Source organism: Lynx rufus, unplaced genomic scaffold (assembly GCF_022079265.1).
Source record: "Lynx rufus isolate CCGP_SWC_20201006 ecotype Redwood Valley unplaced genomic scaffold, mLynRuf1.p SCAF_22, whole genome shotgun sequence".
Lineage (NCBI taxonomy): Eukaryota > Metazoa > Chordata > Mammalia > Carnivora > Felidae > Lynx > Lynx rufus.
In genome coordinates, this window is record NW_025814837.1 from 10,571,711 (window position 1) to 10,599,190 (window position 27,480).

Consider the following 27,480-nt stretch of genomic DNA (forward strand, 5'->3'; position numbering starts at 1 on the left):
GCTCAGAAGTACCCTTTAAAATCTTGATACATGGGATGAGTTTTCCTTACAAAAACAAAAGATTTGTCTGAGTTGAAAGGCATGGAGATAACCCATAGAAATATAACAATAGGTCTATACTGATGATTCTTAATTTCTATTAAAAATTGAATCAGATTCTTTCCTTTTGTAATGCAAATAAATAATGATCATTATTACAGGGCATCACACTTCTATTTGGAGTTTTTCAGTTGACAAATATTTTTCAAAAACGGTCTTATTTAATAATCTGTCTCCCAAGCTCAGAGAACGGAATGTTCTACCGCTGTTTCCTTCCAAGTTTGGGCTGTGTGACCTTTGGCAGTGTTAGGCTGCTGCACCACTTTGGAAGCTCAGGGAATTGTAAATTCCAGAAGAATGGCACCTGCCAGGGCAAGTGGACAGCAATGTGTTCCCTTATCTCCCTAGCATTGGCTGCCCTCTGCCTTTTAGAACTGATGTTCAAGATAAATCCTATATAGAGCCACTTGCCGGAGAATATGGTGGAAATCATTTTCCAAGGTCATGTCATAGCATCACTGTGGACATTCCTAGGAGACTGAGAGGCAGCCAAAAATAGGGTATTTGCCTTTGTTTGCTTAGAAAAAAATGTCCAGTTTTCCTAATAATTCCCTCCTCTTATCATTCCCTTTATTTTTTTAACTCTTTTGACTGAATTGTCCTGTCATTTGACATTCAATAGACTTATGTCTAATGTAATCTAATTTTCTTTAAATGTTTATTTTCAGAAAGAGAGAGAAAGAAAGAAATAAAAAGAGAGAGCAAGCGAGCGTGCAGGAGGAGGTTCAGAGAGAGAGAGGGAGAGAGAGAATCCCAAGCGGGGCTCCATCCCATGAACCATGAGATCATGACATGAGCCGAGATCAAAAGTTGGATTCTTAACTGACTGAGCTCTCCAGGCACCCCTTAATTGATTTTTAAAAATAGATTTTTTTTCTAATTGAATTGGCATAGTTTGGTGAATTGACCGACCTGATCTCTGTTCCTCTAGGAATCCAGAATTAGAAGCTCCCTTACCTTTTTCAAGGGTAGGACACTTGCTGTACGTGATACCTATCCGGAAAGCACTTTATGCTTTGAGCACCAAAGGAGGAAAGTAGTATAATAACCAAAATTCCATGTTTATTTTAAATAAATATATCATCTAAATAGTTCCTTCCTGGACTGTAGGAATGCTTTAATAATCCCAGATAGGGTTCATCTTGATGGCTTGGTTTTCTTCACTTTCTTTAGCCATTTCTGATAGGAAAAAATTCTCATATGACTTAAATATTTCATGGTTAGTTACAATGTAATTTTGAGATAGCTAACATTACTTCGCCTTGAAACAAACTCACAGGGAAATAACTGTATAAAAGAAATGGGCTTGACCAACTTACTTCCCTACACATGTAGGGTTTTGGTTTAAGTATAAATAAAAGAAAATGGAAAATAATTTTGTTTCTGATTATAAGTTTTAGAATTGTTACGGCATTTAATCTGAATTAGATTATGTCTGTGACGCCATTGAAGTCTAGTTCAGCCAAATTCTCACCCTGCTTTTCTATGGCATTTGGTCCCTCCAGCATGGAGAGTCCTTTGAAGTCACCATAGGCTGAACTCATAGAACTCTTTTTTATAGGAACAGGTTTAAAAATGGAATAAATCCCATATAGAAACTCTGACAACTGACAGAAGAGATAAGGCCTTAAGGCTGCATTTCCTTCCCCAGGCCTTTAAATTCTACTTACCATTAAAATGATCAAAAGGCAGATGTTCCTGAAAAGGAGCCAATCCATTCCTTCAGGTCTTTCTTGCACACGAACCCGGATGAAATTTGATTTTAGTCCTAGTCTTCTGGGTTCTGAATTCGGCTCTGCAGCAAGATGTGCTTTAAGATGCCCTTTTAGGAGGGCATGGGTGATAACTCTGGTGCTTTCTGGGCAGAGGAATGAAAATGTTCTATAATGACTCTGTTTCCCCACCCCAAACTCTTGGGCTGGTCTGGAAGGCTGGCATTGTTTGAGCTCTGGGTAAGAACATAGACACACCTTGATTCTTATTGCAATGAAACCCTTTGTTGGACACCAAAGAAAAATCTTACAGAGGGAGGACAAGATTTACAGGGAAGATACCCAATGAATAATAAATTACTCACAACATGAAAAATAATTAAGATGTTAGGGCCTATCATCATGCTGAATAAAATTAGTAGGCTTCTTCTTCTGCCAACATCATAAAAGCAAAATTATATATACTAACAACACACACACATATGTACACTACAGAACCAACTTTAAGGACTGACACTTGGAGCAGAGGACGTTGTGAAGAGGCATCAGGCCCAAAGGATGGTGTAGGGAGAGAGATAGAATAATGAAACTCTCATCTCTTAAGGTGATTCCTGCTTCCCTCCTTAAGAAGTCCTGTGGTCAAACTGCATTCCTCAAGTTTAAAGATGTTCTGAAAAATAAGGTTAGGACAGAGAGACTCTGATTTCACTAGTATGTTGTTTTTGCACATTTTAGCATATTCTTTCCTCCATATACAGTTGAGCCTGTTATATATGATATGACATTAACTAAACTGGCTTAAGGTAACTGCAATACAGAGTTTGGTCACTCTTTGTGGCATATCCACTGATAAAAAAGTACATAATATGAGTGAGTAACACATTTGAAACCCTCATAAATATTTATTGAGAAGAAGCGGAGATGGGGAACCTGAGAATTTAAGGGCAAAAGACCAGAGCAGTATCTGGATGTTTCAGAATATCATTTCCCTTTTTTCATTTCTCTCTTATCCTTTGTTAGTGTGGATTTAGAATAGGTATAGCTCCCCTGTGAAAAAAATTGCAGGCTGGCAAGCATCATCAACAAATATAAAAAGAGAAGGTAGTTGAATGTTCTCTAACTGCTAATATACGTTGGTTGGAGAATTTGAAAGGGGGGGTTGCATCATTGCTGCATCTCAGAAACAAGATGGGCTCTATTGCTAGGAATGGAATGTATTCTAAACAGCATTCAGTCTTCGGGAATCTTAGTTTGACATTTTTTGGAGCATAGGAGAGAGTCTAAGCAATTAGAGCACTGGCATAGTATCCTAAAATGAAGATAAATGAATTATATGTTGAAAATATCTCTAAGAAAGAGAGCAGGAAATTATACGGAAGTAATGGAAAAAGTGAATTGTTACAAAAAGGCAGTATTTGGATATATCTGCCTAAGCCAAATATTATATTTGGGGATATCTATATTTATAATTCAAAAATGTATAAGCTGAGCTAATAAAGCATATGTGTGATATCAAGTTTTAAAGTACATCAAGTGGTCCTCTAGATATTAACTTACTATTTCATTGTATGTTAGATAAGTCTTTAAAACAAGAGTTATGGAAAGCTATGCTTGAGTAAATAAGTTTTAAAAACCTAGGGGTGCCTGGGTGGCTCAGTCGGTTGAGTATCCAACTTTGGCCTAGGTCATGATCTCATGGTCTGTGGGTTCAAGCCTCGTGTCGGGCTCTGTGCTGACAGCTTTGGAGTCTGTGTCTCCCTCTCTCTCTGTCCCTCCCTTGCTCGTGCTATGTCTCCCTCTCTTAAAAACAAACATTAAAAAAACTTTTTTTTTTTTAAAAAGGTCTTTTGCGAGGCATCTGGGTGGCTCAGTTGGTTAAGCATTCGACTCTTTTTTTTTTTTTTTAACATTTATTTTTGAGACAGAGAGAGACAGAGCATGAATGGGGGAAGGTCAGAGAGAATCCAGACAGAATCCAAAACAGGCTCCAGGCTCTGAGCTATCAGTACAGAGCCTGACGCGGGGCTCGAACTCACAGACTATGAGATCATGGCCTGAGCCAAAGTCCTACGCTTAACCGACTGAGCCACCCAGGCACCCCAGGCATTTGACTCTTGCTATCAGCTTAGGTCTTGATCTCAGGTTTGTGAGTTCAAGCCCCACACTGGGCTCTGTGCTGTGTGTTGAGCCTAGTTAAAAAAATTCTTTTGCAACTGTTTTACATGCAACTGAGCTTTGATACTTCTTTGTTTTCATGAATTGTTGTTCAGAGGTTTGAAATGTGACAATTGCATCCACCATGGAAAAATTTTGTTTTATAGCTAGGTTAAAACAGCATTGAATTAAATACTTTTACTCTTGAAATATATCCTCCACCAATAGTGCCAGTGAGCTTTGGGCTTTGGGGATGCAGTGGAATTTTCCCTGTGTTTTTCTACATGTGTGAAGTATAACGGACGTTGTTGCTTGAAATGAGTTCCAAGAGACAGGGTGGTTGGAAGTGTTTCCCTCCCAGCCAGCCTACCAAAGACCTTTTCATTGATTATAACTGTGCTGTGACTTTGTTTTTATTTTTGTACAAAGCATTTGAATTATTCCGGAATAAAGGAGGAAGAACAATGAGAATTTGTGCTTTATCAGTGAGTAGAGATAGTCCTGGGCTGTGTGCATTTCTGTCCCTAGAAATACGCTATAAACAGCTATGAAGATTGTTTGTGTCTTGTGGAAATTTAATGTGCCCTGTTGCTTCAGATTTGAATTATAGACACGTAAGAGGAGAATGTAAAATATCTCAAATAAATGGAATTTTAGACTTTAAAAAATACATGACTGACACCCTTTTTCTAGGTGCCTCCCAGTTTACCATGGCCCCTGTACATAAAATTGTTTTTGGTGTCCATATCCAATGGAGAGTATGAGGGAAGAGAAAAGAATGTATAATTTCAGTGCTTTCAGTATGATGCTCTGGGCCATCAAACAGAAATAAATCTGAGGGACCTTTTATTGCCATGGGAGTCACTGCAGAACAGTAGAGAATAGGAGAAGCCAGTAAGGATTCTTTAGCAGATTTATGGCTATAAACAATGGGTCAGTCAGAGCTTAAGAAAGTACTAAGGGATGAGGGAGAAGTCAGTGGTTGTCATGATGGTTTTATTTCCATCACTATTTCCAAGCAGGCTCTGAGTCAACATGTAACAGCGCATTATATTAATATGCAAGGTAGGGCAAGTCGATTATTGTTTAGCCAGCTAAAGAAATTCATTTTTGTTTTATTTCAGTTAATATTGAATTAGAATAATTTAATATGCATTAGAGAATTAATGAAACAGATCTAGAGTGTTCCTGCTTTTCACAAGGGGAAAATACACTATTCCCTGGCTATATCTGATAGAGATATTTGCAAGACTTTCTACCTTTTGTTTACATCATGTCGGGTTGATTTCTGAAATGTAAAATTTCCTACTTACCTGACTTGCTATTCATAGGGTGAGTTTCAAGAAAAGAAAGTAAGAAAGAAAGAAAAGAAAGTAAGAAAGAAAGAAAAGAAAGAAAAGAAAGAGAAGGAAAGAAAGAAAGAGAAGGAAAGAAAGGAAGGAAGGAAGGAAGGAAGGAAGGAAGGAAGGAAGGAAGGAAGGAAAAATGAAAAGAAAAGAAAGGAAAAGAAAAGAAACAGCAAACAGTAGAAGTAGGTACTAGGTCTTTTACGTGATTCCTCCAGATTTCCCCATTTATAACTCCTGAACTCAGTGATTCAGAATTTGAATCTGGTGATTATGATTATACGCAGATTTAAAAGACTTTGCAATAACTGAGAAGTGGACAGTTGATGTCCCATCACCTCATTTGTACTTCTGGGGAGAATTATGGAAGTGATCTCAAAATAGAATCCTGAAAGGATTTCAGTTAGTGAATCCTTTTCTTGGCAAAACTTAGGTCATGATTTTGACTTAGGTAGATAAAGAACAGCTACTTTTGTTTCTCTTGTGGGGTACCAGCCACCATTAAAATGGAGCATGAAATCATTAATGCTTAAAAATACCCTAGAGATGGGGCGCCTGGATAGCTCAGTTGTTTGGGCACCCAACTCTTGATTTTGGCTCGAGTCATGATCCCAGGGTTGTGGGATCCTGCCCCGTGTCGGGCCCCGTGCTCAGCTTAAGATTCTCTCTCTGTGTCTGCCCCTCTTGCACTCTCTCTCTCTCTAAAATAATGAAAAAAAAATACCCTAGAGATGATCTAATGCAATCTCTCCTTTCTCCCTTCTCTCCAATCCATGTTACAGGTATAACCCTGAGAGACTGTAGAGTTTAAGTGCCAAATTTGGGCAAGAGTTCTACCTCCTGATTATAGTCAATTTATATAAATACCAAGCCACTGTCCAGTGTTGGCTGGATACATGAAAGCAAAATATAAAAAAGAGGTGATGGCTGAACCCTATTATCTTTTACAAAAACTCTTCAAATAGTTTAGAGTTTACCGAACTATTAGGTTTAGTAGCTGGCTCTGCATGCAGGATTCGAAAAGCAAGTTTGTCCTATTGTTTATGTGTGATATCCTATTTCATTTGCTATTATGAAAGTGCACATAGAATTTCAGGGATGTTCTACATATTTAATTATTGTTCTGTGCTTCTGTAATATTGTCTCATACTGCTTTTAAAGTAGTGGGACATTTTCATTCCATACATCATGTCCATCTGAAAGAGCAAGTATTTTAACACTTACATTTTTTAAAAGTAATGCATAACTTAATGCATGCCAGTACAAATTCTTTTTGAAAAAAGAAATGTAATCTGTTCAGGCCAAATATTGTGAACATGATGGTAAGGGAGCATTTTTCTATCAAGTAATCAGTTTAGGGTTACTGGTGAATATTGCTTAAGTATCCAAGGGCAGCTTTATTTCTTGATAGCAGGTGTTAGAGGAAAGGAAATTTTAAAAATATTTATGGTCCTAAACCATGTTTGTCAAATGCAGTAGGCAAGTAGGTTTCAGAGTTGACTCAGGCAAAAGGGTTTTCATTAGCCTGGGCCTGGGGGGATGAACACAATGTAAACAAACTTGTCTTGGTTTTGACCTAGAGCAGTGCTGTGAACACACCTCTGACTGTCCACCTTGAGTTAATGGCACTGAAGATAAACGACCTGTTTCCTTGTTAAAGCCGATTTATGTATGGAAACCATGGTGCCTGCAAACCAGGTTATTTAATGGGTGTTGGAAATCACAGAGATTAAATGTCAGTTTCCTAAAGGGTTATGTTAATACCATAGGATGATGTTAGTTTACACCCTAAAATCATACTTACATCCTGACAGAGGTGCCTTGTTGATTCTCTCTGTGATGTCATGTTCTTGGTGTGGGATGTCTTCTAAGTAAGTGCAGAAAGAATAGTGTGGCTTCTCGCCCTGTGTTAATTAAAGCGTGTACTTACATGTTTATTGCATATTTGCTGCATACTTATCCCCTCAAAATGTCATCTTAGTCTGTCCCCTGACTCCTGATCATGATGACAGTGGCATCATCCACACTATGATAATTACTTCAGTGTCATGCTGACTACTGCAATGGCACTGGCAGTACCCCCTCTTTGGCAAAGTTGTTTCATGTATATAGTTTACCTTTTGTGCTATTAGTCATGCACCTAGCCGACTCTGAAATGGGCTGTGGGCTTAGGTTGTTTAGGAAGAAATTCAGGGGTAAGAAGTTCGAGATAAGCAGTGCATGTACCCAAATTATATGGTCCAGTACATAGGAAATACAGATTTCTTGGCTTCAGACTTACTGAATCTGAATGTCTGGACATGGCACCTGGAATTATTTATTCTTAACATGCTCTTCCCATAATTCTGGAGTTGCATGCTGGTTTTAAGAGGTTAAGAGTTTATTGAGTCAGGGTAATTAACCTAGACCTGTGGTTGGCGTGGGGAGAAATGGCAGCAGGTAAACATATTTTTCTAATATGATAAAAATAGCATCTCTTTATGGGGGTTGGTATTGACTATTTGTGTTTCCTTTTAGGTGAAAAGTTTACTTCCTTTTTTTCCCTCCACTGTGTTACTGATGCCTTTAGTATGGATTTGTAAATATTTTTCATATTTAAGGGAAATGAACTTCTGTTAAATGTGTTGAAACTATTTTTTACTTTTTTTTTTCTCTTTTGAGTTTGTTTTGGATTTTTCTTTCTCCTTTGCATTTGAGAATGATTATGTTTTTATTTGGAATAAGCTGTTCTAAACAGTCCTGCTATCTATTAGTTTCCTGTTGCTGTGGTAATAAACTATCACAAACTTAGTGACTGAAAACAACACAAATTCATGGTCTTACTAGTATAAATGATATATTTTCTTTAATTGTAGTTTCTAACATTTATTTTCTTACATATAGGAGTATAATTGATTTTGGCCTCTTGATTTTTATATCCAGCAGTTTTGCTAAGCCTGCATTATTGATTGACTGAAGTATAGTTGACCTACAATGTTACATTAGTTTCAAATACAGTAGAGCAATTCAACAACTCTGTATGTTGTTATGTGCTGACCACAAGCATAGCTACCATCTGTCACCATCCAACACTAATCCAGTACCATCGATTACATGCCCTATACTGAATCTTGCATCCCCATTAGATTCATTGCATCTGGAAGCCTGTACCTCCCACTGCCCTAAACAGAATTTTCCATCCGTGTTCATGTATGGAATTAATATGTAATTTTCCCTTCTTATGCTGATCTAGTCGAACTTGTCAAAAAGTTATGCTAACCTTATAAAATGAGCTAAGGATTGTAAGCCTTATTCTCTTATGTAGAACAGTTGTATAAGATGGAAATTATTTCTTTCTTGAGTCTTTGGCTCTTGAAAGTGTGGGTCAATGGTACTTTTTACTATGAATTTGTCTACTTCCTCTAAATCTTTTAATTGATTGGCCACAAATTATTTGTAATTTCCTCTTATTTCATTAATGTCTGTGAAATCCACAGTCATACCCTATTTTAAAGAACTCTTGATATTATTTGTGCGTTCTCTTTTTGTGTTGATCAGTCTTACAAGGTATATACTAGGTATTACTAGTTATATACTAGGTATTACTAGGTATATAAATTTTATTAGATTTATTAGATTGTTTGATAGTAAATCCCTGATGATTTTAATACATGAAGTCTTTTTTAAGTCTTTTTCGGCTTTCCCTTGTTTCTGTTGGGTTTAACTCATGAGATCTAGTTGGGATTGGTCCCTGAGTTACCTTGGACGTACTGCTGTGTTCTCTCTCTTTGTGCTTCTGCATCCTGCTCATATCCAAAGATCTCTATGGGAGAGGAAGCTCAGTGACAGAAAATAAAGGTGACATCTTTAAGGAATCTGCTTTTCAGCTTCAACTCCCCTATTGACCAATGATGCGGAACTGGTTCCAGCACTAGATCTTGAAAGAATGTGTCATTATATCACATTTGTTAGCTTTTATTATGTAGAAGTTAATTTTATTACATAGTTTATTTTATTTATGTAGCTTATCCCTAATTATAGCTTCTAGTTTGTCATGCTTATAGACTTAGCTATTTATATTTAAGGTAAATGTGCAATGCCAGCGTAGCATATTGAAATGGATAAAGATGCAGATCTGGCTCAAATTCCAGAAATTCCACTCATTTAGTTTGTTTCTATGAGTGAGTTAATTTATCTTTGTAAATTGCAATTACCTCATCTATTTCCTTCCCTGGCAGATTCTGGGAGTTAAATTAGATACATTTATAGAGAGACACTAACACATAGTACACTCTCTTTGAGTACTATTCTTTCTTCATAATTTCTAGAGTGTATATGTCTGTAACAGACTTGCCATTGATTACAGTCTATGGCATTAAGTATAGATATGCTATTTTTTTCTATATACTAATATTTAATTTTTAGTGAGTCAGTCAATAAATATGGTTTTCTTTATTGCCTGTTCCTCTAGTTTATAGCATTTTGATTTGACAGTTTTTTACCTGTGTTTGAAATGCTATTCAATCTAATTATTTCTTACAAAAATTTTTTTAAGTTTATTTATTTATTTTTGAGAGAGAGAGAGCACAAGAAGGGGTGGGACAGAGAGAGAGAGGAGACACAGAATCTGAAGCAGGCTCCAGGCTCTGAGCTGTCTGCACAGTGTCCAACACGGGACTGAAACCCACAAACCGTGTGATCATGACATGAGCTGAAGCAGGATGCTCAACCCACTGAGCTACCCAAGCACCCTATCTAATTGGTTTCTAATTCTCATTTTTAATTTTTTAAATTTTTTTAATGTTTTATTTATTTTTGAGAGAGAGAGAGAGAGAGTACGAGCGGGAGAGGTGCAGAGAGAGAGAGGGAGACAGAATCCACAAAGCAGTCTCTAGGCTCTGAGCGGTCAGCATAGATCCCGACGGCGGGGGGCTCAAACCTGTGAACCACGAGATCATGACCTGAGCCGAAGTCGGATGCTCAGCTGACTGAGCCACCAAGGCGCCCCCTTGTTTTGGTTTTAATGATTTTTAGAATACATTGTACATCTTTTGAAAAATCTGGCTCATTATCCTTACTTCATAAATAACAGTGTTTTAGAAGGAGTGCTTTGGGGCGCCTGGGTGGCGCAGTCGGTTGAGCGTCCGACTTCAGCCAGGTCACGATCTCGCGGTCCGTGAGTTCGAGCCCCGCGTCGGGCTCTGGGCTGATGGCTCAGAGCCTGGAGCCTGTTTCCAATTCTGTGTCTCCCTCTCTCTCTGCCCCTCCCCTGTTCATGCTCTGTCTCTCTCTGTCCCAAAAATAAATAAAAACGTTGAAAAAAAAAATTAAAAAAAAAAAATAGAAGGAGTGCTTTTAGGTCATCAATAATAAGAGCAAAGAGAAATCCAGCCAGATAGGCACCCAAATTGGACCCATTAATTGCCTAACTTGAATTGAGTTCCCCATTTCAAGCTTTACATCCAAGCTTTCTAACCTCACATTATTTTCGCCTTTTTATTGAAAGTAGATCAGCAGGCACCTGGGTGGCTCCACCAGTTAAGTGTCCAACTTCGGCTCAAGTCATGATCTCACAGTTTGTAGGTTTGAGCCCTACATCGGGCTCGTGTTGACAGCTCAGAGCCTGGAGCTTACTTCAGATTCTGTCTCTCTCTCTCTCTCTCTCTCTGTCCCTCCCCCACTTGCACTCTGTCTCTCTCTGTCTCTCAAAAATGAATAAATGTTAAAAAAAAAAAAAAGAAAGAAAGAAAGTAAGTCAGTTTTCCTGGTGATTGATGCTCAGTCATCATCTTTGTAGAAGGTGATTTATGAAGTAAAATATTTATTAATTTTCACTGGGGAGAGTTTCCCATGGCAGGATAACTATAAAGTTCATATTTTGTCTCTAAATGCCCTCCACTTACTCTAGCAATCCAGGTACTAGCTCAAAAATGTTTATTGGGTGTGAATGGAAAGCAAAGGTGGATAGATATTTTGACATGCCTTTCCTCTAAGCTGCAGGGGTATCTAGTAAAATATTCTTTCTCCAGGAGAGAAAATGCCTTTATTTATTCTCTCAGAGAATAGCATGTGGAAAGGCCTGAACTTTTACATATATTTGATTTAATCTACCAGGTGATATATTTTAGAAAAAATGAGTAGTGAATGGATTGCATTTATTTATGTCTCCCACAAATAATTATGAAGTTCCTACTAGTTGGTTGGCCAGCCTCATAGAGTTCTGGGAGTAGTTTTCTACTGCCACCATGACCTTTGTCATATGAAGAAAAGTTCCATTTCATTGTTTTAGGACTCTGTTTTCCAAATATTTTTCATTTTAAAAATGTTTGGTTATGTTTGAAAATAAACTACTTTTCTTTAGTTTACACTTTGATTCTCACTACCTCCTAGTAGGATCTAATTTTTTATATATCTTATCTTTTCCCAAAGCATATTTAAGATAATTGGTCAAAATATATTTTGTAATCTAACAAATTTAAACTGTATTGCCCCTCATTTTAAAGAGGAATCATCATGGCAAAGAATAATTTCAAAGGAGAAGTTCTATTGGGAATGGTGGTATTTGACAAGTAATATAATAGAATTGGGGGCTTGGTCAGTTCTTATATAGACCATCAGTGCAAGGATGGATTTTAGAAAAGTTGAGTAGTGAATGCATTGCATTTATGTATGTATTCAACAAATAATTATTGAGTTTCTGCTTGTTGCTGTGCTGACCTCTGTGTATCACACATTAATTCTTTTTTTTTTTCATTTGGAACATATTTTTTTTTCAATATATGAAGTTTATTGTCAAATTGGTTTCCATACAACACCCAGTGCTCATCCCAAAAGGTACCCTCCTCAATCCCCATCACACATTAATTCTAAATGTGTTATTTAATTTCTTCCATATCCAAATAGTGACCATACAGTTTTTGGTGTACCTTTTTAAATAAGCTAGGTGCAAGAACCTGTCTTAGAAACTGAGTGAGTTAACATCATGTTGCTGGAAATAAGCTATTAAAATGTTGGGCTGTGTATACAAAAAATGATGACTTTAATTGACTCATGACCCTTCTTTCTAGTAGTAAATAGACATCAAAACCAATTATCTATCAAGGTCACTCCTAAATTTGTAACAGTAAAGCTAAGTCATCTCTTATAGGAGAATGATTATATGTCTAAACACTTTACAGGGACAGGCATCTAATTAACATGAATCATATAATATCATAAAGGTATAAATTAACACCAAGGGGGACTTGAAGACTTTCCTATTTTACACCACATGGTTTTGTCATCTATTTTATCAATATATTAAATTATGATCCATAATTATTAAATTATGATTAATTTATGGAATGTGTAGGGAAGACCTGTGAAATCAGAAAAAATTTGAGGTTTCTTAGAGCATATCTCACCAGAGTGCTGCTGAGTATACCAGCGGTTGCAACAGATGCCATCGGTGCTGTCTTTCTATACTTTGCCCTTATATTTCAGGACCCACACACCCAATTTCTAACTGCCAGCTATTGTGTATTTTTGCCGATGTTATAGCCACTTTGCCCACTCACGCAGCAGGCACAGGTAGTCTCTAACTATGAACTGATGGTAGCTGTTGTCTAAATATACAATCTCCCTCATGTCTGAGATGGTTTAACTCTGCAGTGCATGCCCTACACCGACTTCCAACATTTTCCCCAGGAGAGCTGACCTTCAATTGCCCATGGGGGTAACTGGCCTTTGTTAGCTATTTTCCCTTCTCTATTTCATTTCCCAGTTATTAACCAGTAGTTCCTTTATATCCATCCCCTTCCTCCCTAGATTGCCCACAAGTCCTGTCTCTCAGCGTCTAATTCTAGGTAAACCCAATCTCAGATGTGATAAAACAAATTGAGAAGCCCAGGTCAGTAATTTATCGAGTAGAAACACATACAGTTTGAAAAAGATAGCTATTAATTTGAATACAGCAAGTATTTTCCACTGAAAAATATGACAAATTACATTCTGGCTCCAACCAGATATGACCTTTGACAAGGATTAGAGCCTGACATTTTGAGCAGTTGTGAGAAAGGTTTTGAGGTAAGGGCTCTTCCCCCTAGATTTTATTCAGTTTGTTTATTTTTATTTTATTTTAATTCCAGTGTAATTAACATAGGTGTTATATTAGTTTCAGGCATTCAGTATAGTGATTCAACAATTCTGTACATTACTCCGTGCTCATCATGATAAGTGTACTCTTATCACTCCTATTTCACCCATCCCCCACTTGCCTCCCTTATGGCAACCACCAGTTTGTTTTCTATATTTAAGAGTCCGTTTTTGTTTGTTTGTCTCCTTTTTCTTTGTTTTGTTTCTTAAACTCCACATATGAGTGAAATTATGGTATTTGTCTTTCTCTGACTGACATTTCACTTAGCATTATACCCTCTAGATCCTTCTGTATTGTTGCAATTATGGCTTAGTAATATTCCATTATATATATTATATAATATAGCAATTAAATATATATTATATATATTTGAAAATTTGAATTTGAAAAGAGATGTATAGAATATATTGTATATATAATATATATTATATATAATATATATTATATATTTTTATATAATATATCTATATCTATATCCTTATCTATCATTTCAAATCAGTGTTTTTATATTTTTTGGGTAAATACCCAGTAGTGCAATTACTGGATCATATAGTAATTCTATTTTCAATTTTTTGAGAAGCCTCCATACTGTTTTCCAGTGTGGTTGTACCAGTTTGCATTCCCACCAACAGTCCATGAAGGTTGCTTTTTCTCCACATCCTTCCAATGCTTGTTGTTTCTTGTGTTTTTGATTTTTGCTATTCTGATGGATATGAGGTGATATCTCATTGTGGTTTTGATTTTCATTTCCCTGACAATGAGTGATGTTAATCATCCTTTCATGTATCTGTGGACAACCTGTATGTCTTCTTTGGAGAAATGTCTGTTCATGTTTTTTGACCATTTTAAAATTGTGTTATTTGTGGGTTTTTTGGTGTTGAGTTGCATAAATTATTTCTATATTTTGCATACTAATCCTTTATCAGATATGTTATTTGCAAATATCTTCTCCCATTTAGTAGATTATCTTTTAGTTTTGTTGATTGTTTTCTTTGCTGTGCAGAAGCTTTTTATTTTGATGTAGTCCCAATAGTTTATTTTTGCTCTTGTTTCCCTGCCTCAGGAGACATATCTGGAAAAATGTTGCTACAGCCAATGTCAGAGAAATTACTGACTGCGTTCTCTTATGGAGTTGTATGGTTTCAGATCTCACATTTAGGTCTTTAATCCATTTGAGTTTATTTTTGTGTATGGTGTAAGAGGTCCAGTCTCATTCTTTAGCATGGAGCTGTCCAGTTTTTCTAACACTTGTGTTGAAAAGATTGTCTTTTTTCCATGGCATATTCTTGCCTCCTTTGTCAAAGCTTAATTGGCTATATACTTGTGAATTTATTTCTGGGCTCTCTGTTCCATTGATGTATGTGTCTGTTTTTGTGCCAGTACAATACTGTTTGACTCCAGCTTGGTAGTATATCTTGAAATCTGGGATTATCATACCTCTGGTTTTGTTTTTCTTTTCAAGATCGCTTTGGCTATTCAGGATCTTTTGTGGTTCCGTACAACTTTGAGGATTATTTGTTCTAGTTCTGTGAAAAATACTGTTGGTTTTTTTTATAAGGATTGCATTGAATCTGTAGATTTCTTTGTGTGGTGTGCTCTTCTCCCTACGTTTTTTATTTTTTTTCAATTTTTTTTAACATTTATTTATTTCTGAGACAGAAAGAGACAGAGCATGAACAGGGGAGGAGCAGAGAGAGAGGGAGACACAGAATCGGAAGCAGGCTCCAGGCTCTGAGCCATCAGCCCAGAGCCTGACACGGGGCTCGAACTCACGGACCGTGAGATCGTGACCTGAGCTGAAGTCGGACGCTCAACCGACTGAGCCACCCAGGCGCCTCACCCTACGTTTTTTATAAGGATTAGCACATTAGGCACAGAACAGACAGATATATACTAAGTTTCTCATAATTAAGTTTTGTTTGTAAAATTAGGAAAATAAGGGTCACTTAGAGTTTGTCTTATTTGAACTTAGTCACTAAGTACATGCCTGGCTCATTTTCAAACCTTTTGACGAATGTTATATCCCCACTTGTGTTTATTATGACTGAGTTTTTTCAAGACACTTTATAATGAGATTTGAATTTAATCTATTTCTCAAGGTCCTTTTTAAATTTCTTTTTGAATGTTGCTTTATTCAGCTGTCTAGGGTTTTCTTTTATTTTTGTCACTCGTTTTGCTATCAAACTACAAGGTCCAACCAGGTAGCAGGAGTCCTTCATGAAGAGAGCTAGCTATAGGTTATCTTTTAAAAATAATGTTGTTTTTTTGTTTTTTGTTTTTTATTTTTTGTTTTTTGTTTTTTGTTTTTGAGGAGTGCTCTGCCCAGGCTTTCCGATAGCTTTCTATTTCACTTGTGATTAAGTCAGAATTCTTACAATGGTCTGAAAGGTCAAAGTTAGTCTCATTCCTTGTTACTACTCGGATTTCATTTCTTAATGTTTTCCTTCTTTCATTCTCTGCAGTCACATGGGTCTCCTGTTCCTCCTTCAGTAACCCAAGCCTGTATCTACCTCAGAATTTTTGTAGTTTTATAGTTTCCTTTGCCCGAAATGTCCTGGACCCAGATAGCCACATGATTTGTTCCCTAAGGTTCTTCAGGTGTCTACTCAATAGGCATCTATTACTGCCATGTAGCACACTATATATTTTCTTGTTTATTGTTAGACCTCCTTCACCCCACTCCCTATCCTGAATGTAAGGTCAGGAAAAGGAACTTATCTGTTTTTTTCCCTGTCATATCAATGCTGCTTGGCACAAGTGTTAGGCATTCATTAATTATCTGTGGAATGAACGGATGAATGAATGAATGGTTTGGTCAAGGAGAATTTCTGGGAAAATGGTACTTAAATTGCTACCTAAAAGATCAAAGGATATAACCATATGAAAATAAAGAGGAAAATGTGCCGTACAGAGTGCATACCAATTGCAAAGCCCAAAGCATTTCCTTAATCCATTTCTTTTGCACCTTCTCCATTGCAACTAACCTAGTCCAAACCACCATTATCTTTCCACCGTCATCTTTCATACCAGGTCAGGTGGGTTCCTGTAGGCTATTCTAGGACATGCAATGGAAAGCCATTAAAATTCTTAAAATAAGGGATTGGCTTAATCTAACCTACATTTTATGAGGCCACATAGGCTCATCCGTAGAAAATTGTTTGAAGAAGGCCAGTATGGAAGTAGAGAGACTATTGAAGAGACAGTTCAAGTAGGGTGGGGCAGATGGGGTTGGAAGCTGTTAGATGGCTGGACATATATTTTGGTTATAGAATCAGCCAAAGCCATTTGCACTTACCAATGGATGAAATGGAGGAGGGGGATATGAGGGAAGGGATGAAATCAAGTAGGAGTACTTAGTTTCTGTCTTGAGAAATGGATCAGTGGAGTCATATTTATTGGAATGGGGGATATTGGGAGACTAAAAGTATGTTTAATTTTGAACATTTTAAAAGGGGCCTCGGGGTGCCTGGGTGGCTCAGTCAGTTAAGTGTCTGACTTTGGCTCAGGTCATGATCTCACGGTTCATGAGTTCCAGCCCCACTTTGGGCTCTGTGCTGATAGCTCAGAGCCTGGAGCCTGCTTCAGATTCTGTGTCTCCGTCTCTTTGTGCCCTTCCCCTGCTCATACTCTGTCTCTCTCTCTCTCTCTCTCTCTCTCTCTCTCTCTCTGAAAAATAAATAAATATTTAAAAAAAAATTTAAAAGGGGACTTGATGGGGTCTCATAGTGACATTGTAGAGTGTTAAGAGCAGAGGTCATGGGGCCAAACTTTAGGGAGAACATCACCATTTAATAGTTGGGTAGATGGGGAAAAAACAAAACAGAATAAGAGAGAGAGGCCAATGAAATGTAAGCTACATCCTTAAAGGATGGTATAAAAGCCAAGAAAGAAAAGTGTTTCAAGGAAGAGAGAATAGTTTTTTCAGATTCTTCCCAGAGGTTAAAAAAGACGAGGACAGAAAATTGGGCTATGTGTTTGGCAATCTATAGGTCTTGGACAAACTTGACAAGAGCCATTCTGGTGGATTGATGGGATGGGGTTGAAGTTTGATAAGACATGTGAAAGAAAAGAAGGCATGTGTACATGACTCTTAAGAAGTTTAGTGAAAACAAACAAAAAATAAGTCAGGGAAGGGTGCTAATGAAAATGATCAAAACAGAGAGAGAGAGAGAGAGAGAGAGAGAGAGAGAGAGAGATGATTTCAAAAAAGGGACTATTAGGGAAGGAGCAAAGTCCTTGAGCACAAGTGGGGGATTGTCTTTTTATATAAATAGGACACTAACTCCATTGTAATAAGGCAGGGGGGAAAGAGTCCAAGTACAGGTGGATGTGTAGGCCTGGTGAACAATAGGATTAGGTCACCAACTAAGAATGAGGAGGAGAGAAGAGGTGTGGAAGTTTTGAGGACAGAGAAGGTATGGAGTAGTAATCTAGTATAATGAGATGGGAAGTCTATCAGAGAAGCAGGTAGGATTGTAGAGAAGCATTTGATATTAATCTGAGATTTGAGATTGAGTATTAAAAATGAAAAAAAAAAGTCAGTTTACTTGAATCACTTGTTTAGCTGTTTGTGTGAGGACAGAGATGGAGGGTGAAAGATTTGGGATATGAAAGGGGAGAGCAGGGCAAGGAGTTTGAAGGCATTCCCCAAGAGGCAGTGTGGTTGAACTCATGAAGCTTGATTAGACAACGAGGAACATGGGGTGGCAGATAGGGGAAAGTAGGAGGAGTCAAAACATGGCAGCTTTGATTGAAGTGGAGGAATTGCACAATCAGAATACTTCAGCACATAAGCTGGAAGAGTCAGGAGGAAGTGGTCAGAGGCTGTGAAGGCTGGAACAGGCATCCACAGAAGTGCCCTGCTCGGTTATGACAAGGCTGCATGTGGCTAAAGTGGGATGGGGAAAATGGGGGTCTAAGAACTGAGAATTTCAGGTGTTGGGTGTCATCCAGGTGGTCGCTTAAGTTACTGTGAATCCTCACAGGAGTTGGAAAGTTTACAGCAGACTGTGGGCCAGAATATGAGTCTTCAGTAAAAGCGAGGATATTGTTGGGCGTTCCGTGAATGACACAAGCGGAAGAGAGGGAGAGGAATACAAGCAGATCATACGAGTCTGAAGAGGGTAAGGTTTCATGTAAGATGAAGGTGATAGTGTTCTGAAAGTGGCATTAGGTGGGGGCAAAAAGTGCTCCCAATAAAGATGGAAGGGCATGATTTTAAAGGCAGAGAAGAAGAAAATCCATTTTAAAAGAAATATAATGCTAGTGTAAGCAAAAATAAAAATTAGAGTATGAAAGAGAGAAAGAAAAGTATGAAGATGCCAAAAGTATCAGAAGGAAGTTTAAAGGGCCAACTATTTATCACTTAATGTATTTGTGTGAGGCGGCTCAAGCCTGTGATCTGATCTGCTGAAAAGCCCTCTGGAGAGGAGGCTCCTTAGTAAACACAGAAGAAAAAAAAGAGCTAGAAAATGGAAAAGGAAAATAAGTTTTAAAGTGTGAAAATAAAATATTTTTTCCCTCATATGGGCTGAAAATAGTCATTAGACTTGATAACCTCTAATTATTCCTTACAGTCTCAACCTCCCCACCTATACAATTCAGAAAAGATCATGGAGGCATACCAATCATTTTATTGCTGTAAATATGTCTTTGGAAATTACAAACCGACTTGTAATAGCCAACGGAGGACCAAGCAAGGAACTAGCACCAAAATAAACCAAGAACTTTTATATTGAAACCTGAAAGCACCTTGTTTTAAACATCACCAAAGATGAATATTAGAGTTTAAAAATACTTGTAAAATAGCAAAAGAAAAATAAGTTAGACTAGGTACAGCTTGATGATAAAGTGTTTAGTAATTCAAATATAATCAAATGGAAGGAATATAGACAAACAGTAGATTATTCCTTGTTTTAAAATTCTTTGATGGATAATAGGTTGATACATTCATGCGTTTGTCCTAACATAAATTGAACAATCTAGAACTGGAAGGCGGATTCTATTTAATGGGGGGCCAGTAATCTCTGTGGACTGTGTACTGCAGTGCAAAGTGAAGTAAGTCTTAAAAATACCAGAAATCTTACAAAAGGTTGCAATTTATTAAATGGGCATGGGAAAATGTGGCTAATACTTCTAAAAGTTTGTTTTGGGTTTCGAGTGTCTTTCTTATACAGCCATGGCTATTTTAGCCAATGATTATAAAACCTTTACCCAAGTCAAAGGGTATCATATGTGTTATACCCTGGTTGACATTCAGAGGTTGGTATAAATTCAGAAATTAATTAGGTATGTAACTAAAAACATCCAGTTGGAGTGTGAATATGTACGTTTTGGAGCTATATAGTTAAAATTCTGTTAAGGAACTACATTGAGTGGAGATTATAAGGCTAAAAACTATATGCAAATGTAGAATAGATGTCCAGATGAAGGCCTAAAAGTTTCCCCAAAAAGATAATTTTTCCGTAAATTTTTGGTGTGTATACAATTACATCAGGTAATATACATAGAAGCTAATAATATATAGCAGATATAACTGGGATTCAGTGTCAAAATTAGCTAAAGATGGTGTTTCGGTTGATATTAAATTATAAAGTATTTATGATCCAATAATTTTTGACCCTAAGTACCACCTCTTTAGAAAGTCAGATGTTTTATAAACATTAAACACACTGTTTTCAAATTATATACACATAATCTCTAAATTGCTGTTTCTTCCTTTTCTCTTTTGTTGAGAGCATGTTGATCTGGTATTCAGCTTGCAATATAGATTTGAATTATAACGATTCACTTATAAAATAACTTCCATATCTTAGGTCTGTAGAATGACCTATGGTCCATGAGTTAGAGTAAAGCATGTACAGAGTAGAACTAATTTCTCCCCCAAGGTTCTTTATTGAAAAAATGACGTGCCTTTAAATGATTGTTAGAATGGTATCTTTAAAGAGATAATTTTAAGACTTAAGAATAAAGAGTTAGAACATCAGTGTGTAATCCTGAAAAAAATTTATTTGAAAGTGGCTTCCTAGAAAGATCGACAACTAATACTGTCATTTTTTATATCTCCCATGGTTTTATGTAACTAATGGATCTTAATAACAACAGTTATTAAAGATGGTCAATCTAGCATTCGTTAGACAACCTAAAAAACTTTCTTGGAAGATATCAGGAATCTTTAAAAACACTTCTGATGATATGTCAAATCAAATTCTTTTTTATTGATTCTTTTTTTATTAATTAACTAATAACTAACTAGTAATTATTTTCCTTCAAACTCCTGGACCCAGCTTATCTCAATAAATGCCTTTTGACTTTATTTCTGGAAAGATTCCATCATTAATGGAAGACCCCCCAAATGGGAGAAAGAAATAAAAGAAGAGTCCCTGTGAATGACTTTATTTACACCTCTGTATTTGGGCATGCTACACATTATCAACATTTCACATAGTCTACATATGGAATAGGATGTATCTTTTGGCTTTGAAAGTATTGACACCATCTGCTATAACACTGAGAAAAATAGCTCTAATAAAATAGTTCACTATTTTGACAAGTGTTGGAAGTTGAGTGACTGTTCTTTGATCTTGTAATACCCTGGGAAATTTGGGTCATTGGTGGGAATGATCCTTAAAAAATGTTGTCATGTCAAGTTTCACTTTAGTGAGCTCACATTAACACTGAATTTAGAAAAGAGAAAAAAATTCCTCTAACTTGCTACAGTAAATTTACCCCTGTCTAAGAATGCTTTGATTCTATTTAGAGATTTTTAAACCAGGTAATACTATATAGCAAACACATAGAAATGACATACCATAAATAATACATTATTAAATTTTGAAGCTAGAAAAATATATCATACTGCATAATTTGGGAACTACCTATAAACTGGAGCATATATCAACCAAGAGCTTATTGACAAATCAAATCAGGGATATAACATTTACTCTAGTGAGAACATTTAGTTAGGGAGTGAGATAGACTAATGAAATGGGGTGGTTGAGAACAATTTCATTTGTATTAACACAATATCATCAACTCTGTTAAAAGTTTTTAATTGACCCCTTCAAAATAGCAGCAGAGGGTTATTTTAAAAAGTAAATTAAAACTATTAGTGGTGTTACTTTTACGCAACAATTCTAACTTTTCCCATTTAACATTTTACATGTTCTAAAAACTTCTTTTAGATCCCCTTAAAAAAATTTCCCCCAAAGCTTAACCATACTGCAGGCTTTTTTTTTTTTTTTCCACAGCTCAGCTTAAGTAAATTATTTTAACTTAGGAGATGTATAATAAAGGGCTGATGTGGATGAGTAACACTTATAAAACACACATCTGAAAATACAACGTGGTTTCCATCTGCTTCCTTAGAAGGCAATTTACCACTAAGGATGACAACCATGTCAGGTGTTACTTGCTTTGGTCAGAGAAGTACACTCGGCAAGTTTCCCGTTATTAGGTCAGCCACAGTTATAAGAAGGAGTGCGATATCCTGCAACCTCACCAGCATGCAATATTTGTAAATCTTGCACCTTCCACTAAACACAAACTAAAGTCAGAAAACTTGTCTCCATGGGAATTTCAGCTGAAGCCCCATCTCAAGATTCAGGTTTAGACATTGCCAGTTTTCTCCAAACGAATCTTACCCGGTTGCCTTATGGAAGTAAGGTTTCTCTTACGGAAATTTCCTCCCAGGAAACGTTTCCTAATATGAGGTTTATTTTATCTAGTGCAGTTATTAAGCTTGGTGGCTTGTGAATTTGGTTGTGTAGTCAGACTTTTTTCTTTAACGGTTAATCATGGTCTGAATGTATGGTTGGATTTTTATTTCTGTTATCTGTGAAACTGACAGGGTGCCTGGCACGTATTTCAAATTCTTCCTACATACATGAGCACATATTGCATGTTTAGTCCTTTTTCAATATTGCCTGAGCTACATGGCAAGTCAAAAACAGGGCAAGGAGAATTGTGCCAATTGCCGTCTTAAGGCCAGTGCTTTGCGTGACTCAGCTTAATTTATTCCATGTGCTGGAGATACATGACAGGCCACACAGAAGCAAAGAAGACCCTACAGGCCATATAGGCACAAAGAAGATGCTGTCTCAAGTTTTAGTTCACTGTCGCGATCCCATTAGTATTAATGTAAGAAAAAAGTTTACAAATGCTCAGGAGAGCTCTTGCCCAACAGCACTGTTTCCATCTATTTTCCCCATTGTGGTTTCTCACTTTGCTCCACGGTTTCTTAGCACCTAGTTGTGCATCACAAATCACATCGTTAGTTTTTTGGTGGTGGGAACTGGATCTGAATCACCATTACTGAGAACAAGTGTGCTGGGATCCTGGCTACTTCGTATATTGTACTGTACTGTATTTTGTGATTCGACTTCGGGCTGTACTAGGGGAGGCAGATCCAAGGGTCTGGCTAAAGTGATGGTCAGAGGAGCTCCTCATGTGGCCAATGGTGGCTGTCCCCCCCAAGCTGCTACCCAGGCCCCCACCTCCTCCCAGGCTGCTCTGCCCAATGCCACTGCCACTTACTCCAGCTGCACTGCCAACCAGGCCACTGCCTCCACTTATCCCAGCGGGGCCACTGATTCCGCTTATGCCAGAGCCGGAAACAACCCTCTCTGTCACAATCACATTTTGGGCATTTGATAACTCAGGGTGTATACTTAGATTGCCCATCATGCCAGAAACCGGTCGGATGACTCTTTCTGTCACTACCACATTTGATGACTCTCTAGGATCAGGCATGGTCAAAGAGGTGGGTAGACTTGAACTTGGTGCTATTACCCTTTCTGTCACTATAACATTTGACCCATCTCTCAAGTCAGGCATCTCTAACATTCCATGCAGATCAGTGCCAGAGATTGGGCCAACCACCCTCTCGGTCACCACTACGTTTGCTGCATGTCGGTTATCATGAACATGGACAGAGGGCTTCAGAGTGCCAGAGGTGGTGTAAGATTCTGTCACAGTGACATTACCATAGCCCAGAGGATCAGGAATAGGCATAGGATGCTGTACACCAGGTCCTGAGGGGTAGGTGCTCTCAGAGATGACAGTTGTAGTGCCGAAATGTGGGGAGATGGGTGGGTGTCCACCAATGACGGGCTCTGTTCCCTGCTGAGGGCAGATCGGTTCGGTGCTCTCAGGTGGCCAAGAGGGATCAGGGTCTGGATATGGTTCAGCTTCTTTTCCCAGGCTGATATCTGCCAGCTTCTTAAATTTAGGCCCCAGTGTGTCCAAAAAGCTGTCATCCACGTCTTCTCCGATGAAGCTACAGCAGCCCACGGAGCCAGCAGGGGAACCTACACCTTCAATATCATATATGAGCAAACAGTCATTGGATGGGCGTCCTTCGTCTTCATCTGCATAAGCATATGCTTTCTGGATTTGCAGAGAGAAGAGAAAATGAAATTATGGATACATATTTAGCAATAATAGAAATCTTTATCCCTTTTTTTCTTCCAGGGCACTACCCAAAGAAGAATATATAAAACAAAATTCCAAGATGTTTTAAAAATCATTATATAATTGCTTGAAAGAATTTGGTTAGAAATTATTTTAGCTGTTATTCTGATAATACATTTCGACTTTTAAAATCATCGTAGGTGCACTTTAGATACAAAAGCACAAGTAAAATATCGCATAAATTATTTTGTAACCAAGTTAGAAGAAGGTACTTAAAAGTCCTGAACTTGAAGTACACCAATCTTTTCCCTTGGTTTGTAGAAAAGAAGGTAGTTCATAGTTGTTTCAGGTTCATCCAGGACTGTGCTTTCCTTCCTTAGTGGAGTGAATTTGGAGGTTCAGTGAAGATTTATTTGAATGTGGCTTTTTTAGCAAAACAACAGGAACATTTGACTCTGGCTCCATGCCATTTGGGGATTTAAAACTGAAGGTTTTTAGAAATCAGATCTCCTTCAATTCAAAGTGAAAGCCCACAGACATGTGCACCTTTATTTCATTTTTTATCATTTGTAATATTGGATTGCAAACTTTCAGGTTAAGTATCAGAAATACTTTTCTCGGCAAACGAAATCGTTGTGCCGTTTCATTCAAAAATATTTTTTAGTCCTTACCATTTGCCAGACCCTCTCTATTAGGAACTTGGCAATACAGCAGTGAACAAAAACACTTGAAGTCTCTCTCTCATTAGACTTACCTTGTACTAGGATGAGACAGACAACATATAAGGTATTTATCAGGAAGTGGTAAGTGCAGGGCCAAGGGATAGAGTGACAGAGTAGCCACGGGCAGCATCTCAGAAAATGATATTTGATCAGAGGTTAGAATAAAGCAGTGGGGGTAAATAAAGCACACAGTGTGTCCTGGGCGGGAGGAGTGGTAAGATGCACAAGTTTTGAGGCAGAAATATACTTTTCATGAAAATAACATTCATTTGTAGGGACATGGATAGGAAGTATTCCTGTGGGTTTCAACAACAGTTCTCTTATTATTATCTACTCCTATTTGAAAGGATTTATCAGTGTTTTCTTTCAAGATATCAGCCACCCTCTAAGCCAGTAGGAGAGTTAAAGAAAATATTTTAGGCCAGGATGTAGAAGGATGTAAATCTATCAGAGATAAGACAGTTTCAGAGATAGGAAATCCCTGAAAGTTTAAGTAGTTACAGACAGTCTCTACCTGGGTATGGCAAAATTAATTCCTGCTTGTTCTTAGAATGTTTTGGAAGTGTCTGTGGCTCTTGAACTCACAGTTACTGAACGTTTACTATGTGCCTGGAACTGAGTTAGGTACTGGTAACATGATGTAGAGAACATATGGACAGGGCACTAAAAACCATGGTAGACATATAAACATATTTTACCAATGTAAATGGTATATTCTATAAGGTGTATACACAGAGCACTACAGAAATATAGATAAAGAAACATCAATTTTGTTTTAGACGTGAGGCCTAACAGTAAATGCTTCAGAGAGGCAGTGTTATTTGAGTTGAGTCTTAAAAGATGAGTATGAGATAATGGATAAAATCATCCCAGGAGGGGCACAGCATAGGCGAAGGCATGGAAGGGAATAGAGCAGTGTGAATGAGGCAAAGACATGTGGTATGTGGGATTGGTGGTAAGGAGTAATTGGAGATGAGGGAAGGGGTCAATTTATGAATAATCTTAATTGTCATGTTAAGGAGTTTGGACTTCATGCCTTGGACAAATAGAGCTGGGAGCCACTGGCTGTTTTTAAGGAGAGCAGTAAAGTGATCAGTTCAGAATTACGGAAATTTTATCCAGCAGCAGTATGATTGTCAGGCATAGACTAGAGGCTGGGAAACTGCTAGAGCCCTGCTGGGGACTAGTGGCAGCCTGGAGTAGAGCCGGGGGCACAGGATGGAAAGGAAGGCATGGGGCTAAAGACCTTACCTGACAGAAGTAACTTTCCATGAAGTTCATATTCAGACCTCCTTCTCTACATTCTCTCATAGAATTTCTTCTTAATGTTCCAGAATATTCTTGACATATCTCAGGTACTCCTGATGTTTTAACTCCTTCTGTTAATTCAAAGCCTGTTGTTCTTTCTCCTCCTCCTAGATCTTGCATTTCTCTGCCGCCATACTCATTTGTGTAAACCCCTAAAGGTTGTTGATAAAATCAAGTTTACTTTCTCTAGTGTCTTGTAGACTAAAAATTAATAACTTTCTATAATGTATGGTTTCTTCATTTAAATCAAATAAAGACAAACACAAAGAGCTGTAAATATGATATTGAGTTCAAAATAATATTATTAATCAGTTTGTTAATTTGTTTTTTTTTTTTTTAATTTTTTTTTCAACGTTTATTTATTTTTGGGACAGAGAGAGACAGAGCATGAACGGGAGAGGGGCAGAGAGAGAGGGAGACACAGAATCGGAAACAGGCTCCAGGCTCTGAGCCATCAGCCCAGAGCCTGACGCGGGGCTCGAACTCCCGGACCGCGAGATCGTGACCTGGCTGAAGTCGGACGCTTAACCGACTGCGCCACCCAGGCGCCCCACAGTTTGTTAATTTGTTAATTGATGTTAACTATTTGTGGTAATTGTGTCATGCTGGAGGCGGTGCACAGAGGTTATAAAAACATATGCTTTAGAGAGTTTGATTTCAAATTGAGGAAGTCTGGGGGGGAAACACCGAAATTCTAAAAGTTAAATAGTATAAGAATACTCCAACATGTTAGAAGCACAGGGTGTCCAGAAGAACGCCCAAGAACCACTGGCTTCAGAGGAGAGGCCATGGCTGTGGTGAGGAAAGGTTTACTTGGAGAACCTTGGTTTTCACTTGGATGTGATGGGTGGATAGAATCTTGTTACAATATTCAAGGTAAGTTAGATAAAATCATGGGTCAGACTATGGAAGAGCCATGGAGAGGGAAAGTGTTGACTGTGGGATAAATGCCTCATGGCTTTAATATTTTAAAGATCTTGATTTTAGGGACAGTGTGTTTTTTATACTTTTATGACTCTGGTGCCTCTCATTGTGCTTTGTTCTAGATTTGTGTAAAGGTTTATAGATGTAATGAAGGGATAAATGTGTAAGTAAATCCTGATAGACTGATGATTTGACAAGTCTTGAGAACAGAGTGGGTGTCAAGGATAGGGAGATAGAGGGATGCCTGGGTGACTCAGTCGACTGAGCTTCTGATTCTTGATTTCAGCTCCAGTCATGATATGTGGTTCATGGTTTCAAGCTCCACATCAGGCTCTGCACTGGCAGTGGGGACCCTACTTGGGATCCTCTCTCTTCCTTTCTCTGTGCCCCTCCCTGGCCTGCATGTGTACCCTGCCCCCAAAATAAATAAACTTAAAAAAAAAAAGAATAAAAAGATAGAAGAGTCAACCAGCTTCTGCTTTTGAGGTGAGGGGATGTTGGTGTCATTAACAAAAATGGAGACATTGGGAGGAGAGATAGGTTTAAAGGCTAGTGTGTCTAGTACTTTGGGTAAGGTATGTTTCTACAGGCTGTGAGCATTCCTGTGCCTCTCCCATTTTAAAGAGTTCAAAGTAGGGGGGCGCCTGGGTGGTTCAGTTGGTCAAGCGTCCAACTTCGGCTCAGGTCATGAT

At 37.8% G+C, this 27,480-nt stretch overlaps 2 protein-coding genes across 3 annotated transcripts in view; both read right to left on the bottom strand.

Moving 5' to 3' along the window:
* DSG4 (desmoglein 4) overlaps window positions 1–1,643 on the bottom strand; it is a 43,995-nt gene extending 42,352 nt beyond the window's left edge. The window contains 1 exon segment of the mRNA XM_047086876.1: window positions 1,574–1,643. Coding sequence (XP_046942832.1) covers window positions 1,574–1,643 — 70 coding nt within the window.
* A 21,120-nt stretch (window positions 1,644–22,763) lies between these two features.
* The window catches only part of DSG1 (desmoglein 1), a 34,857-nt gene continuing 30,140 nt past the window's right edge, over window positions 22,764–27,480 (bottom strand). For both annotated transcript variants that reach the window (XM_047087007.1, XM_047087006.1), the window contains 2 exons: window positions 25,808–26,016; window positions 22,764–23,810 (listed from right to left, as the gene is read on the bottom strand). In XM_047087007.1, the coding sequence (XP_046942963.1) occupies window positions 22,764–23,810; window positions 25,808–26,016 (1,256 nt within the window). The remainder of the gene's footprint in view (window positions 23,811–25,807; window positions 26,017–27,480) is intronic.